Source organism: Eleutherodactylus coqui, chromosome 5 (assembly GCF_035609145.1).
Source record: "Eleutherodactylus coqui strain aEleCoq1 chromosome 5, aEleCoq1.hap1, whole genome shotgun sequence".
In the NCBI taxonomy this organism is placed as follows: Eukaryota; Metazoa; Chordata; class Amphibia; order Anura; family Eleutherodactylidae; genus Eleutherodactylus; species Eleutherodactylus coqui.
This window is the reverse complement of record NC_089841.1, coordinates 183,423,972-183,439,680: the sequence shown is the minus strand read 5'-3', so window position 1 is coordinate 183,439,680 and position 15,709 is coordinate 183,423,972. Positions and strand designations below refer to the sequence as shown.

Sequence of the window (15,709 nt, the reverse complement as noted above, 5' to 3'; positions counted from 1 at the left end):
AGTCTTCTTACTGCATCTTCTCTTCCCTGATCTTCTCCTGGCTCCTCTAGTCCCCCAGGTCACCTCACCTCCAGCTGTCCGGATTCTCCTCTTCCTGTGATGTAGCCTCCAGCATATCTCAGCAAAAGATAGGGCAAGACCTATCTTTTCGGTCAGCGTATAAAATCGTTCGCGGTCTTATTTTTCCGGCGCAATGTTTTTACACGGCTAAAAGTCGCTCATCTGAATTAATACATTGGAGTCCAATTTTTCAGATGGGTCTGATTTCTGCCCGATGTGTATACATGGGTAAATAACCATGCATATACGCTCGTGTGAATAAGGCCTAAGGCTGCAGATCTGCAGAACATGCTGTGATCTCTTCTTTAAATGTACTGATTTAATAGACGTATCCAGCAGAGCTTGGCCTCTTAGCCAGATCAATACAATATGCTAATTGGTGATCAGTTCTTATTCTGTCACCTCTGCCAGGGAAAAGCCATGTACAAAAATCATTGTTTGCTAGAGTCGCCTCACTGAGACATGTAGGTCTTTACAAGGAGTGTAGCTGACACATTCACTGATAATTACTACCTGGGATCACCTCTGCTCAGCCACTATATACTTGTGAACATTGTAAAATGGGATGTAAACCCGAAGAATGGTTATTTCACTTCATAGTGTGGAAAGGCTGTTCAATGTAGGTGTTTTTTTCTATTTCACTATTTCTAGCTTTTAACATAAAGGTATTTTTGAACTATCAGACATTAGTATCTGTAGGTGTTCAGCAGCACTCGGCCGACCGCGCCAAATATACTAGTCCTGTACAGTGGAAAACGGTCTGCCATAAAATCTCAGGATTTTAACGTCTTAATCTAGATATTCAATGCAAATGGAGTACAAGGTAAGGCCCTTTCACATGCAAGGATTATCTATCAAACGCCCGAAAGTGAGCGATAATCGTTACGTGTAAACATGGGCAGTCAGGCACTATTCGCTTAATTGTCGTTTAGCGCTGGTTTTTAGCCGGCATAAAAACCAATTATTTGATTGCTCAAAATTTGTTCCATTTGAATGAAATTTTGAGCGGCTGCAGGATGGGTTTTGTTTACTCATTATGTACTCTGCCGGGAGGAGACAATGGAATCCTGCAGGCCAGATAACCATCGCATAAACACACAACCAGCGGAGGAAATTATTAAAAGTCATTGTCTGTACATGTAATTTTATTCAATAAGTCGGCAGTTCGTTTGGCCGTGCGGTTGTTTAAGCGATAATCATTGCATGTAAAAGGGCCTTTAGGCATCTTTTCAAGTGCTTTTTCAAACAGATATCAGCAAATTCAGAGTACTCTAACAGTGCCTGTTGGGCGTTTTTGAAGATTTGATAGCAAGAATAGTGCCGCAAGCTATGTTATTTTTGCTGTCTAAAGGCCCATTTAGACAACGATTATCGCGCAAAGCCGTCTTTTAAGTGATAATCGTTGTGTGTAACTGCACTGACATCGTGCAGTTTTCGTTATGCCGTCGCTCATCATTGTCTTTCAGCGTGCTGAAAGACAACTATGAGCCTTATCAGGGATTCACAGTGGGATACAGCTGAAACAATAGTATCAGCTGTATCTCGCTCCCTGATGACAGGCTGGGTATGAAGAACAAAGCGGTTCAGCTGCGTTCTCCCTACCCCGCACGGAGCAAATCGGCTGTATAACAGCTGGGTGCCTTGTGCAGAAAACAGCTGGATGCAGAAGACAAGCGGGGACACCCCGCTTGTCTTCTACATCCTCTGCTCAGAGCGCTCAGCTGTATAACAGCCGGGCGCTCAGAGCGGGGAACAGCTAGATGCAGAAGACAAGCGGGGACACCCAGCTTGTCTTCTACATCCTTCGCTCAGAGCGCTTGGCTGTATAACAGCCGGGCGCTCGGAGCGGAAAACAGCTGGATGCATCCTCCGGAGTGCAAGGTGATCGCTCAACGTTTGAGCGATCATCCTGCGATGTAAATGACACAATGATTATCGCTCTTTTGAGCAATAATCGTTGTGTCTAAATGGGCCTTAAATGCTGGAAAGCCCAAATGACCCCAATTATGCTAATCTGAACATACCCTTAGGGCTCATGCACATATAAGAACCCTATGGACTCGGCCTGTGTGAGTGTTTTAGTCTACACACTCCGGCATCATCTGTATATTCGCCACTTAGGAAGAATACCTACATGCATATAAAGTATCATGGAACACACAAAAACAAAAAGAAAAAGAAAAAAAACAAGCATCAATCAGAGACATATACAGCAGCTTTTCATACCGATGTGTGCAAAAGCCCGTACATATCCTAAGAGACATGACAATTTAGTTTGTACCTGTATGAGGGCTTGTTTTTTCACAGGACTGATAATATTTTGGTGTACATATTTTGCACCGCTCTTTTAAAAAAAAAAAAAAAAAAGCTAAAAATCAATAAATTATAAGCAATTCCATAATTGCTGCCTGATTGGTACTGAGCTGTTTCTGAACCCAGCTGTCAATCACCTCTGGGCTGTCGACGTGGTGAGCATGTGTTTTTCTGAGCCCTTGCGCCAACCATGGCTGCAGGAAGCAGACAGCTCTGTACATTGCATAGTGGCCTGGGTTGGTACTGAGTCCTATTGAAGTGAATGCAATACCAACCTGGAACATTGCAAGAGGTATAGAGCGGTCCACTTCCTGTAGCAAAACATCTAAAAGAGGGACAACCCATTTAGGGGATGTACCCTAATTAAAAGGAAAGAGAGGAGAGAAAAGAAAAAGAAAAAAAAAAAAAGGCCGTAGTGAATCAACAGGGATTATAGGGTCGTTTGAGCTCTGAAGCTAACAGAGTTGGTAATAGGAGTGACTCCACCTCTAGAATTTTGCCTTTTCCTAATCTGAACACCAGTACAGTACTCAATTATCTGGCTAAAGGCTTGTTTGTTGGATAAGTATTAAAAGTATAGCCTGATACTTGAGGGCTGGACTTCACTTCTATACTTGGACATTTAATACTACTTTTGGGACGTAGCCGCAGACTTGTGCGCAGAGATTGAAGTGCGCTGATACTTTTTGCCCTACAGCAGAAGGTAAAACAATGCATTTGTAAAATTGTACAACTTTTAAATATCGATTTAAAAAAAAAATAAAAAAATTATATCTAGAAAGCTGTAGAGTGATACTTGAAAGTAAACCTAGACCACATGTAAACCTGCCTTAAAGGGTTTATCAAGTTGTAAAAACGGTCGATGGCCTATCCTTAGGCAAGTTCATCGATAGTAAAATAGGGGGTGGGGAGGGTGAACCAGGGACCTCTGCCAATCAGCTATTTGCTGGGCTAGAGCACTTGTGTACGAAGAAGATTCCTGCAGGAATCAGACAGCTCTGTTCCGACTGCAGTGGCCAGGCTTGGTATTGCAGGCACAATTCCTATTTTTTCAACGGGAACTTGGTCTGTAATACCAAACCCATCTTCTACACTGGGAATAGAGCCATTTGCTTCCTGTAGACATAAGCTAAGTGCATTGGCCCGGTGAACTGCTGATCAACAAGTTTCCCAGTTAGTGGACTCCTACTGATTTACTAGTGTTGGTCTAACCCAGTGTTTACCAAACTCCAGTCCTTGTGGACCCCTACAGGTCATGTGTTCAGGATATACTATATAGAGACCAATTGTGGCAATGACTGAGGCGAAGACAATAATTACATCACCAGTGCAATACCAAGGAAATCCTGAAAACCTGACCTGTTGGGGGGGTCCGTGAGGACTGGAGTTTGGAAAGGCTGGTCTAACCTAAGAATAAGTCATCAATGGTTTACAATTGGACAGCACATCTAATACATTATGGTATGCCTTAAAAAAGAACTCCTAATCTTGAGAAACTTATCAAAATAGTGATGGCTGTAAGCCAGAAGGTCCTTTGTCATGACAATCAACGATCTGGAAAAAAATTGGAAAAAGTATAAAAAAAGGCCTCCATAAAATATTGACAGTACAGAAAATCTTACTATGAAGAGTGTCATGTGACTGGCAGTGGGCATTGCGAACTACATGCCGCTCCCACCATTGAGAGCAGATCAATAACGTGCCGTCTATACAGTTTTCACCTGCAACCAGTTAATCAATGAAACCTCTACCCTCCGCAGTACAGCATAATGACATCCATGATTAGCTTTTCTAATAGAGACTTTTCTCTCTAAATGAATCAAATCCACATAAGCCGATTGGCTACAGATTTAACTTTTTTGCAACATGTACAGCAAATCTTTTTACACGCTACATTTAATTAGATTGTCTTAATGCAATTATTGCTAATAGTTCAAAAATTATAAGTCAAATTAAAGCCATCACTGTGAAAATGCCTGTCTATAGGAATAACGCTTCTCCTAGTGGACACAGCCAAGTTGGCACAGGGAGACTAATAGGCCATGCAAAGCTCCCTCGTAAAAAGGTAAATGCCTCTGTAGCGCCACCTATTGGAAGGCAGCTTCCCTGTAAATCAATGTCCAACCTTTTTAACAGGCCCTGCAACATAACTAAGTATGTAAGTCATACCAGAATCAGTGCAGAGAAAAGAAGGGTACGGGTTGGCTTGGTGGGCGAACTCTTATGTGGGTCTAAGGGATTAAAGTTTCTTCTTCTGGAAGGAGGGGGGGGGGGGGGGGGGGGCTGCCAAGTTGGGCACCGAGGAGGGCAAACCCTGAAACAGCTCTATGTAGGTGAACATCTTTTCCTTATGGAATTTGACTTATGTCTTTAGTCATGTTGCAACGTAGCTTCCTTATACATTAGAGTCAGACCTTTTATTAGGTGGTGCTACAGAGTGCTTTTTCCATCTTCCATTTGCATGCACGATACAAGTAGCTAGAAGGAGCTGTTGGGATCAAATGAAACTTTCTATGTGGGATTGTAACGTTGATATAAGTGATTATATATTATATACACTGACCCCTTGAAGGGAGGCTCTAGGATCCTGTTGGGCTGCCACTAGCTTGGATAAAAGATGTGATACAGGCGAGCATGGAGGCTCTAGCATCCTGTTGGGCCGCCTCTAGCTTGGATACAAGATGTGATACGGGTGTGCATGGAGGCTCTAGTACCTTGTTGTACCACCTCTAGCTTTGATACAAGATGTGATACGGGCGGGCATGGAGGCTCTAGTACCCTGTTGTACCACCTCTAGTTAGGATACAAGATGTGATACAGGTGTGCATGGAGGCTTTAGTACGCTGTTGTACCACCTCTAGTTAGGATACAAGATGTGATACGGGTGCGCATGGAGGTGCTAGTACCCTGTTCGGCCTCTAGCTTGGATACAAGATGTGATACTGGTGGGCATGGAGGCTCTAGTACCCTGTTGTACCACCTCTAGCTTGGATACAAGATGTGATACGGGTGTGCATGGAGGCTCTAGTACCCTGTTGTATCACCTCTAGTTAGGATACAAGATGTGATACGGGTGCGCATGGAGGTGCTAGTACCCTGTTCGGCCTCTAGCTTGGATACAAGATGTGATACTGGTGGGCATGGAGGCTCTAGTACCCTGTTGTACCGCCTCTAGCTTGGCTACAATATGTGATACGGGCAGGCATGGAAGCTCTAGTACCCTGTTGTACTGCTTTAGGCTTGCATACAGCTGAACAGCCAAAACCTCCAGGTATGCACGAGAATGGCAACAGTCACTAGACTACTAACAAAGTCTAAATTTTTAACTAAAATGTGTTAATAAAAATGGTTCCGTGCAAGCTGCTCAATACCAAAAACAAATCTCACAAAAAGGCATAAATCAACATGCGGAATCCTTCATACCGCTGGGAGAGAAGTACTGATGATTGTGTCTGAAAGCTGCTTTTCCCCCTCGCCTCATAGTAGAAACATGCACCATTGGCTGAGCGAAGCACATGGCTCAAAACGTACATCAAACACTAAAACCTAAGGCCACTCTCACACAGTGTTTAATGCACCCCATCATTGCAATGGGTGATGTGGTACATCAAAAACACGTTGAACGCACGAAAGTACAATATACAGCATTCGTTTTAGCACAAGCTAGAAACGCTTTGCTAAAAACGGGCATCGGAGAAGCTCCATTGAAATACAGTATTTTTAGCGGCGTTTCCCACACTCACTAAACCCTGTTAAAAAGTAAAAGTCTGTGTGAGAGCGGCCTCAAGGCCGTGGCATGCAGGGTCCATTCATCTTTTACACCATTTCTATAGTAAATAGTTTATTGTAAAGGTGAGCCACACCACGGCTTCGCAGTATACTGCAGGGACTGACACTTACCTGTTGACATGAATACATTGTGTAACACAAAAGGAACGTCTTGATACTCCTTATTTATTATGGCACTGACACATCTTCTGCCTAGCCAAGTACGTTAAACGTCAGTCAGGCTCTCAATTACATTAAGCATTTAATGCCAGTGATGTCCTACTTCTGCCTACTTGACTAGTGCTGCGATGCACCTTACTGCTCCCGGAACAACTCTACCTAGCTTTTTGCCTATGGAAAATATTTGCTCTCGTTTTCCATTCATCTTTCTAATCTTACGTAATAGGAAACATGAACAATAGCTACATTTAAAGGCTCATTTAGACCCAACCATTCTCGCTCACAGCAGTCTTTAGAGTGAGAATCGTTGGGTCTAACTGCACGGCCATCATTGTCTTTCAGCTAGCCTTATCAGTGCCGCGTGCCGGGTTCTCAGTGGGATACCGCTGGTACTATTGTTTTAGCTGGTATCCTGCTAGGAGAACATAGCAGGAGTATGCAGAAGACAGCGCTCCAGCAGTGTTCTGTATACTCCACTCGGAGCGCTCAGCTGTAGAACAGCTGATCGCTCCGAGAAGACAACAGCTGTATAAAGAAGACAAGTTTTCTCGCTTGTCTTCTGCATACCCCTAAGACAACAGCTGTATGCAGAAGATAGAGGTCCCGCTTGCCTTCTGCATACAGCGTGAGCCTTCATTTACACTCTTATGCAAAGTGAACACTAAAAACTATCACTCAAACTGCCGTTTGAGCGAACATCTTGCTGTGTAAATGCACACAACGATTATCGCTCAAAAGAGGTCTTTTTGAGCAACTTTTAAGAGTTTTAATAACCGCTGTGTCTAAATGGGCCGTAAGCCATATGCCCATCAACAAGGATTCAAATCCACTTGGCAGAAAAGTTCATTGAAGGTAATAATTTCCAGTCAATGAAAAAAGTAATCCTTTAAATTTCTCATAGTAAATTCATTCATGGTGTAAGAACATTGATTCTATATCACAAGTGTTAAAGGGGCACTGACTTCTCAGAGAACTCATGGTCATGTAATAGTCTGCGCTTGTCTTATCAAGCTTGTAATGCACTTTCATTAAATATTTTACTGTTTGATCGCTGTAAATCAAATTTGAGCTTCGCTAGTTGCTAGGACATTTTCTTAGCTGAGGGGCAGGGCATGTCTTCACAGGCTGACAGGTCTGCAGACACTGTAAGCAAGCTTCACATTCTCTACCTCTTTTGTTACAGCACCTCTGTGTGCACATTGCTTTGGATTTGCTAACCATTTGGCTAGAATGTCTTCTATGATCATCCTTAGACAGTAAAGGAATGGGTATTCAGATACTGCCTACCTGCTGATTGGGCCAGAGACAGAACATGGCAAGTGAGGGAAAGGAAGTACAGAACAGTGAACTACTGGCAGAGTTGTAGGCAAGCAAAACACCCCCGCCTGAAAGTGGATTGCAAGCAGCAAAGCAGTAGAAAAATGGAGAAGACCACCTGAAAATCAAAACATGAAACGGTGCAAACATCAGCAAGTGAGTGTGTAAGGAGAACCTGTTAGATTTTAACATTCAAACTTTTTGGAAACTCAAGTACGCTTAAGGCCAGTCTCACATGACCGGATTTGAATTGTGGATTCTGTGATTATTTGATCCGCGGTAATACGCTGTTTAATCAAATGCATTGGACTACGCAATTCCGCTCACATTAGTGGGTCGGAATTGTGTAATGCGCTCGCGTAAAATAGAGCACGGCATGTACTATTTGACCGTGGATATTCGCGACATAGAGCCCATTGTGCTCTACAGCCGCGAATGGGTTGCAGGTACCCGTGTCATTGCTAAGTGACGGTGCAGGAAATATTAACAAACATGACCGCCTGTGTGAGTATACGGTCATGCGCATTACATTACATGGCCGTATGCAGGGCACGCCTGAGCTCACAGCTGGAACTCGCTGCAGGAGGCCTGTAGTAGATTCCACATACCGTCGTGTGAACTCGGCCTTAAGGTCAACACATTATTGTTCCATAGTGGTTCAATACTTCTTGAAATAACATCATATACAGTTTTATAAACATACATACCTAGATGGCATCTTATCCTGATGTTGGTGGGACCATAGTGCTCTGTGATGACGGTCCCAGGAGTAAGCACAGATATACAAGCATTCCCAAACACATTGTTGCCAATGAAGGTACGCAGGTTTCCAAGCAAACGATACGTCCGTGGGCATTTCTTGCAATTAGCAGGAATACACACACCTTGGTTGACTAAATAAAAGGTGTACCATTCCCCAGTGGGAGTACTGTTTATTTTCCACCCTTGAGGCAAGTTGCAGTTTGAAAAGGCTTTGTAGATGACTTCAAATTCACTAAGAATGGTGGCAAAGTTCTGTTCTAGCAGTTCCACGTCATGCTTTTGAGCATCCCGTGAAAAGTACGGCATGGTGGGTAAATCAGGAAGGAAGAAAACCTCTGGCTTTTGTATAGATGGCCTATCGTTCAAATAACGACCTTGTTCACGGATGCCTTTGTGAATTCTGCCCATGCCGGACCAGGAGTACCTTTTGGCATATTCCTGCAGATTGTGATACAGTTTTTGGTTCAGTCCATCATTATGCGTACAGCGTACACACTCACGTGAGTGACAATAAGCAAACCCGTTCTGCAAGCCTTTCGCATCTGAACTCTGGATAAGTAAATTCACAGTGGCAAAGGGAGAACGGGGTTGGTCCTTGCCGACTCGGTAACAATACCATGCAAACAAGAGCAGGAGGCAGATAACGGTGGTTAGTGCGAAGGTATTGCAGTCACGCACAGCTTGGATGCAACCAGCAATCAGGTCACGAAGTCCTTTCAGCAAACAGGTCCAGTCAGTCAACCACTCTGCAGACATTTTTGTCCAGGTGCGGTCTGGTTTGTAAGACGATGCAATGCAACAAGGACTGGAAGTTCTAGGAGGGGCCCACACCATGCGGGTTAATATGGATGAATTGGTGAACAACACAACATGATCCTGCCTGTTCTCTTTAGACATCTAAGCAGAGTATTAGTAGCTACGAGGGGTTTGGTGTTGACATTCAGAAGCGCATAGAAACACATGGGACCATACAGACTTCCGGGGTCTTGTTTTGTATAGGACGTAGCAATGTGTCATTACCGGCTTTACTGCTATCCACTGAGGAGAGGTCATTCTGAAGAGGACCAAAGGTTGTCTAGATCTGTGGAGAAGAAAACAAAACAGAAAAACACAAAAACTATTCAGTAATCCTTCTAACACAACATCTCTTAGTAAAACACTAGACCAATTTTGAGATGAGCGAACGTGCTCGTTTAGGACCATTACTCGATCGAGCATCGCTTTTTTCCAGTAACTGCCTACTTGGGCGAAAAGATTCGGGGAGTGCCGGGGGGCGGGGTTAGCAGGGGGGGGCTCTCTCTCTCCATTCACTACCCCCCGCACACCCCCGGCGCTGGCGGAATCTTTTCGCCCGATTAGGCAGTTACTTGAAAAAAAGCGATGCTCAATCGAGTAATTGCTCTAAACGAGCACGTTCGCTCATCTCTATGTACCATACATTGCTTCTAGTCCTTCACAAGTTACAAAGCCCTTTGTAAAGTTGGCCATAGATGTAATGATCATGGTTAACGACCCAAGCAATTTTTATGATTAACAACAATAATTCTTATATGTATGGTTCTTAAAAACAAGTGGACTTTTAATGGTCGTAAGTAGAGATGAGCGAGTATACTCCCTAAGGCACATTACTCGAGCTAGTAGTGCCTTAGCCGAGTATCTGCCTGCTCGTCTCTAAAGATTCGGGGGCCGACGCGGGTGACAGGTAAGTTACGGCGGGGAGCGCGAGGGGGGGAGAGCGGGGGCAGAGAGAGAGAGATCTCCCCTCCGTTCCTCCCCGCCGCTCCCCGAATGTGCCTTAGCGAGTATCCTCGCTCATCTCTATTCAGATGTATACAATTTCCAACATATTTTCTGTATTCATTTCAGACAGATTGCAAGATCTCTGCTTCATGCATAAGGATAAGGAACGAACCATCATTAGTCCTGGCCATGTGATGGACACTAGAGATGAGCGAGCATACTTGGTAAGGACAATTGCTTGATCAAGCATTGTCCTTAGCGAGTACCTCCCCGCTCGGGAGAAAAAGTTCAGCTGCCGGCGCGGGTGACAGGTGAGTTGCGTCAGTCAGCAGAGGGGGGTGGGGGGGGGGTGGGAGAGGGAGATCTCCCCTCCGTTCCTCCCTGCTCTCCCCCACCGCCGGCAGCCGAACCTTTTCTTCCGAGCGGGCAGGTACTCGCTAAGGGCAACGCTCGATCCAGCAATTGCCCTTAGCGAGTATGCTCGCTCATCACTAATGGACACACAAGCGCTCAGCTTGTTAGCTCGGATACACATACAGTAAAGTATAGTCAGACCTGCATCTGAGTGTCCATCACATGATTGTAGAAGTACTGAATGTAGGTTCATATTGAATGACTGCAAGCAGAGATCCTGAAAACCACAAGGGGATGATACAGGAAAAAGTTTGGAAAAAAAATTGTACAACTTTGTTACGGCAACTTTATTTCCTGTAAACTCCTTTAACAACATATCCCAGGATGTAAAGCTTTCAGGTAACATGTTTTCATGTAGACCATTTCCTGGAGAGGACACCATAATCTTCCTACAGCTTGTCATATTATGGGGGACATCTTTACATCTATGGCGGGCTAACTTTCAACATACGCTGTAAATGAGTGACTATTTGAATTTTTTGTCAATTTTATGTATGAAGCATTTGTGCAATACCGAGATAAGACGTGCAAACATGCTCTAATATTCAGTACTTCAAAGCAAATAACTCAATTTCAGAGAAGTTGACTCCTATGTTATAAGAGGCGACTAATTAGGTATCCTCCAGAAATGCCGCTGGGTGCATTAGGCTTGCCTTCTTAATTGTACAGAAGTGATTTATATCATATAAAAAAATTACATTACCATGCAAAACAAGCCTCCCAGGCTTTAGGATGCATGATAATTACTACACATCGCATTATCAGTAACCAATTCCTCAGCGCAGTAACTGACATCTATATCTCACAGCACACAATGTGCCAGCAATTCAATGCATATTAAAGATGGAGCAAAACAATAAGGGAGGAAGAGACATCAAAATTACTAGACAGTACTGAGCGCTCAGAGGACAGAGACATTCTAGTAATCAACCATACAAGAACTTGGGGCTCAGCTTGTGCTGCCGATCACTTCCGCTGTTCCGCTCCATAGAACAAGGGAAATAATGGCAGTACCGGATCCAGCATTGTCACAGACACCAACAGAGCCGGATAGAGCCCAATGACTAGAATGGGATGCATCTGGTTTTCATTGTAGTTTCCAACATTCTACCAGAAAAGAATAGCGCTGCATGCCGTGCCACTTTTTTTCCTTTTCAAGCAGTTTGTCCTTTGCCCCAAATCCCAATAGAGAAAATTCCAGAGTACCACAAGAACAAAAAGGCACACCCTTAGTAGTCAAATCAGTATACAGAGGGTACGGAATACAGTCATTGTTATCTCATTACGATATGAGAGGCCATCTGATTGTAGACAAAGAGCTACTATTGAGAACCCCCAAAAGGGAAAATTTTGTCCCATGTCAAGGCGGCTCTGGGCAGACCCGATCCAGCCAACCAAATGTTCTCAAATTTCTGTCCCGCATCTATTTTGAGGTATGTGGGTTTTTCCACGGTGCCAAGTCAGTTTACCTTAGCCATAAGCTCCCACACAGTAATGGAGGGGCAGGGGTCTCCTGCATCCACCCTTGAGCTATCAAAGCCATATACAGTGTCCTAGCCACAGCTACCTTCATCAAATCCAAAACGGGTAAGTTCCACATAACCAAGGACACATATATATGCAGTAATTTCCATATTAGGCCTAATGCCCACGGCCGTGACAGGCTCCGCAAGCGGAATACCACAGTGGAGCCCGTCACACCGCCCCCCCCCCCCACCAGAGACCCCATACTTACCTCCGGATCCGCTGCCCGACGTCCCGCATGACGAGCATGCGCAGTAGAGTGCATGACGCGGCCAGTGGGGAAGCATTTTCACGCTACAGCGCAAGATAGTGTGACGGAGACCTTCCATTCACTGCAATGGAAGCCGTCCACGTGTATGCCAGCGGCAAATAGAACATGCCGCGGGTGAGTACGGGAGAATTCACGAGGCGGAATTTCACGGTGGAATTCCGCACCGTGAGCATTGCGCTATTAGGTTCAATAGAACCTAATAGCTGCGGGGCAACGCCGCGGATTTCCGCCGCATGATACGCGTGGCGATTAGCCCTTAAGAGTGTGTTCAAATGTCACTGACTTGCTGCGAATTTTGTTGCAGATTTTACCCTTTCAATCGAATTAAATATGAAGGGTTGAAATCTGCACCAAATCAGCGACGTGTGAATGCACCCTAAAGAATAAATAGATAAGCATATGAAGGACTCCGTTCCAAGAAACGGAATTTGGGACAGGACCACAATTTATGAAGGTGGTCAGCATTAGCAATTTTGCATCTGTAACATATAGGGGAGTCCCAAAGTCCTGTGAAGTTAACAGATCTGCAATAATCTAGGAGTTTCAATGACAATTTCAGGACCATAATCAGAACCTCTTGCCACTGACTCTTTTATTGGGCCCATATCTCTCCTATTTCTCTTTTATATTGAAAAGGCATATCTTCCGGAATCCACTGCTCTTACCCCTGTGTATTCGCCAGTAGTTTCCTGGATGACCCCGTTAAAAGCAACTTCTAATGAGATCTACTTTTGAGTTCTGCAATGGGGCCATTAGCAACATGCAGTACTGCTGCCCCTCCCTTAGAGATTTCTATCCCAAAGGCATAATTAAGTTGAAGGTATTTGTAGAATTGACTACAAATACCATGCTGGGGGGGTAAAAGATGACTGGGGAAGGGAATGGCAGACTGTTTTTGCAGGGTGGTTTGCCATTGCCTTCCCCAGTCATCTTTTACCCCCCCCCCCCCCCCCCCCCAAGCTAGCTGGGTACTCATTTTACTGACCTCGGAAGGATGGAAAGCTAAGTCAACCTTGAGCCAGCTACCTGAACCATGCAGGGATTCAACCCACAAACCGCAAACAAAACTGGAAGTATTCACGACTGTAGATCACCAGTGCACTGGAGGAGGAAGAATGAACCATATGCTGAAAAGAACAAACTGCCAACATGGTTGTGGCTCGGTGATGCTCTGGGCTGCTTTACTTCCTCTGGAACTGGAGACTTGCAGTGTGAAGAGGGCAAGATGGAAAATCCTATGGAGAAAAAGTTATGTCTTTTGTGAGGAAGCTGAAGCTTGGGCGTCATTAGACCTTCCAACAAGATAGGGATCCCAAGTATGTCTCTAAGTCTACCAAGGCTTGGTTTCAGTAGTAGTTTTGGAAGATTCTGGAGTAGCCTGACAGTTACTTGGCTTTAACCCCAAAGAAAAAAAACTTTGCAGAATTTGAAGAAGGCAGTTGCAGCACCAAACCCCAAAATATTAGTGAACTGGAGGCCATTGTCCATGAGCAACGGGCCAACATTCCTCAGGAACACTGTCGGAAGCTGCTGGCTGTGCATCATGTTTGCAGCAGGTCATAACAGGAAAAGTGTGCTCTACTAAGTGCTAAAGCCGGTTTCACATCTGTGTCCGAACCTCCAGTCATCGGTTCCATCGCAGAGCCGGCTCAAAATACAAGAAAAAGAGCTGCATACATCCATCCAAAAGAGGGGCACCTGAGCAGAAACCGAAAGGGACCCCATTATAGTCAATAGGGCACGTTCGGTTCCATCTAGAGATGAAGTGCTTTGGCCACAGCAAAGGGGAATCCACAATGCATGTGCGAAAGCACCCTAAAGACGCTTGCCAGGAATAATTCTGAGATTGCGGAAGTCATTAAAAGTGGCATTATGTGTTGGATTTGGAAAATAAACCTAATTTTCAATAGGGGTTGAATCATTTTGATTGCAGCTGTATATAGCTTCTATTCCAGAGCTTATTGCCGCTTACAAGGTGCAAAAAAATAAATTAAAAAAACAACAAGGGGACCTTGATGCTCTAGACGAAGCTATTGTCATTATACTAAATTGTTAATCGAAAAGCCATATAAGCTGCATTGCACGTTCGATTAAATTCATTTCGGATCATCTGCCCAACAAAGAGACATTGGTATGTGGACCAAAGTCTCTTAAAGGGTTTGTACAAGATTAGAAAAAAATAGTCACTTTCTTTCAAACACAGCACCACACCTGTCCACATATTGTACGCGGTACTGCATCTCAATCGTATTCATTTCAGTGGAGCTGAGCTGCAATACCAAACACGACCCATGGACAAGTGTGGTGCCATCCGCAGCAAATAGTGTCCATGGCTTGCTATGGGAAATCGATTCTTCCTGCAGACTTGTGGAAACCAATTGCTGTTTCCGCAGGCGGTGGTAAAGGAAAAAAGAAAACAAACATGCTCCATTTTTGTGCAGATTCCGCATTGACGGCTTCCACTGAAGTCATTTGATCCGCGGCCCTTCTGCGGTAAAAGAAGGACTTTCAAAATAAATTAATCTGTACTGCGCATGTCCAACGGCTCACCGTGCGGACCATCCGCAGCACAGATGAAAATGATCAGGTACGCTTAGGCGCCGCTGCCTGCTGAGCGGGATCCCGCTGCTCTGCCATGTGCAGGGGGCCTAAAAAGGGTGTTCCAGGATTTATAAACAAGTAAACAACCTGAACGGATTAGCTGCAAGTGATTGCATGTTACTACTGGTCAGCATTGCTGGTGGCACCTAAAGAAAAAAAAGCGACAGGATACCATGGGGGCAGCAGAAAATTAAAGGGGTCCTCAGGATAGGTCAATATCAAAACAATGGGGGTCCGCTGCTTGGGACCCCTCCAATCAGCTGATTGCAGTTTATCTGAGCATTAAAGCAGTGGAGTCCTTTGAAGTGAATAGGATTGAGCCCCTACACCAGGCATAGATGCTGGCATGTGCAGCGTTGTGCCCGGCGCGCAGTGCTGCTGCTCCACTGTACAGCTGATCCGCAGGGTCTCCACTCCCACCGATCTGTTATTGATGACCTATCCTGAGGAGAGCGGATCAATATTTTAGTCCCAGAAAACACCTTTGAACAGATAAGTAATATTTTTCTCCTATTGTCTATGTTGCTGGCAGTTTTTCTTTCGACACTCGGTGTTGTTTCCCAACTGTCTTTTAAGGTGATATGTGCTTCTATTGCTTCACAAATGTAGAATACTCAACTCTGGCTTCAACTTTGGTAGACCGACCCCATTTCTGTTTGTAATCTAAAAAATACATGATATTTTCACAGCTCCTCCACTATAAACCCATTAATCCCGCTGTGCATTATGTGATATGACAGTTCTGTTTTATCTCCCTAC

The 15,709-nt window shown here is 44.5% G+C and overlaps 1 protein-coding gene across 3 annotated transcripts in view; it reads right to left on the bottom strand.

Annotated features, from left to right (window-relative positions):
• The window catches only part of ASPHD2 (aspartate beta-hydroxylase domain containing 2), a 55,049-nt gene that overhangs the window by 15,986 nt on the left and 23,354 nt on the right, over positions 1-15,709 (bottom strand). For 2 of the 3 annotated variants that reach the window (XM_066603910.1, XM_066603911.1), the window contains exons 2-3: positions 9,421-9,481; positions 8,346-8,838 (exon numbers count right to left, since the gene is read on the bottom strand). In XM_066603910.1, coding sequence (XP_066460007.1) covers positions 8,346-8,838; positions 9,421-9,453 — 526 coding nt within the window. In that variant the 5' untranslated portion in view covers positions 9,454-9,481. Of the gene's footprint in view, positions 1-8,345; positions 9,482-15,709 lie in introns of all 3 variants that reach the window. The other variant, XM_066603909.1, reaches the window with a different exon arrangement.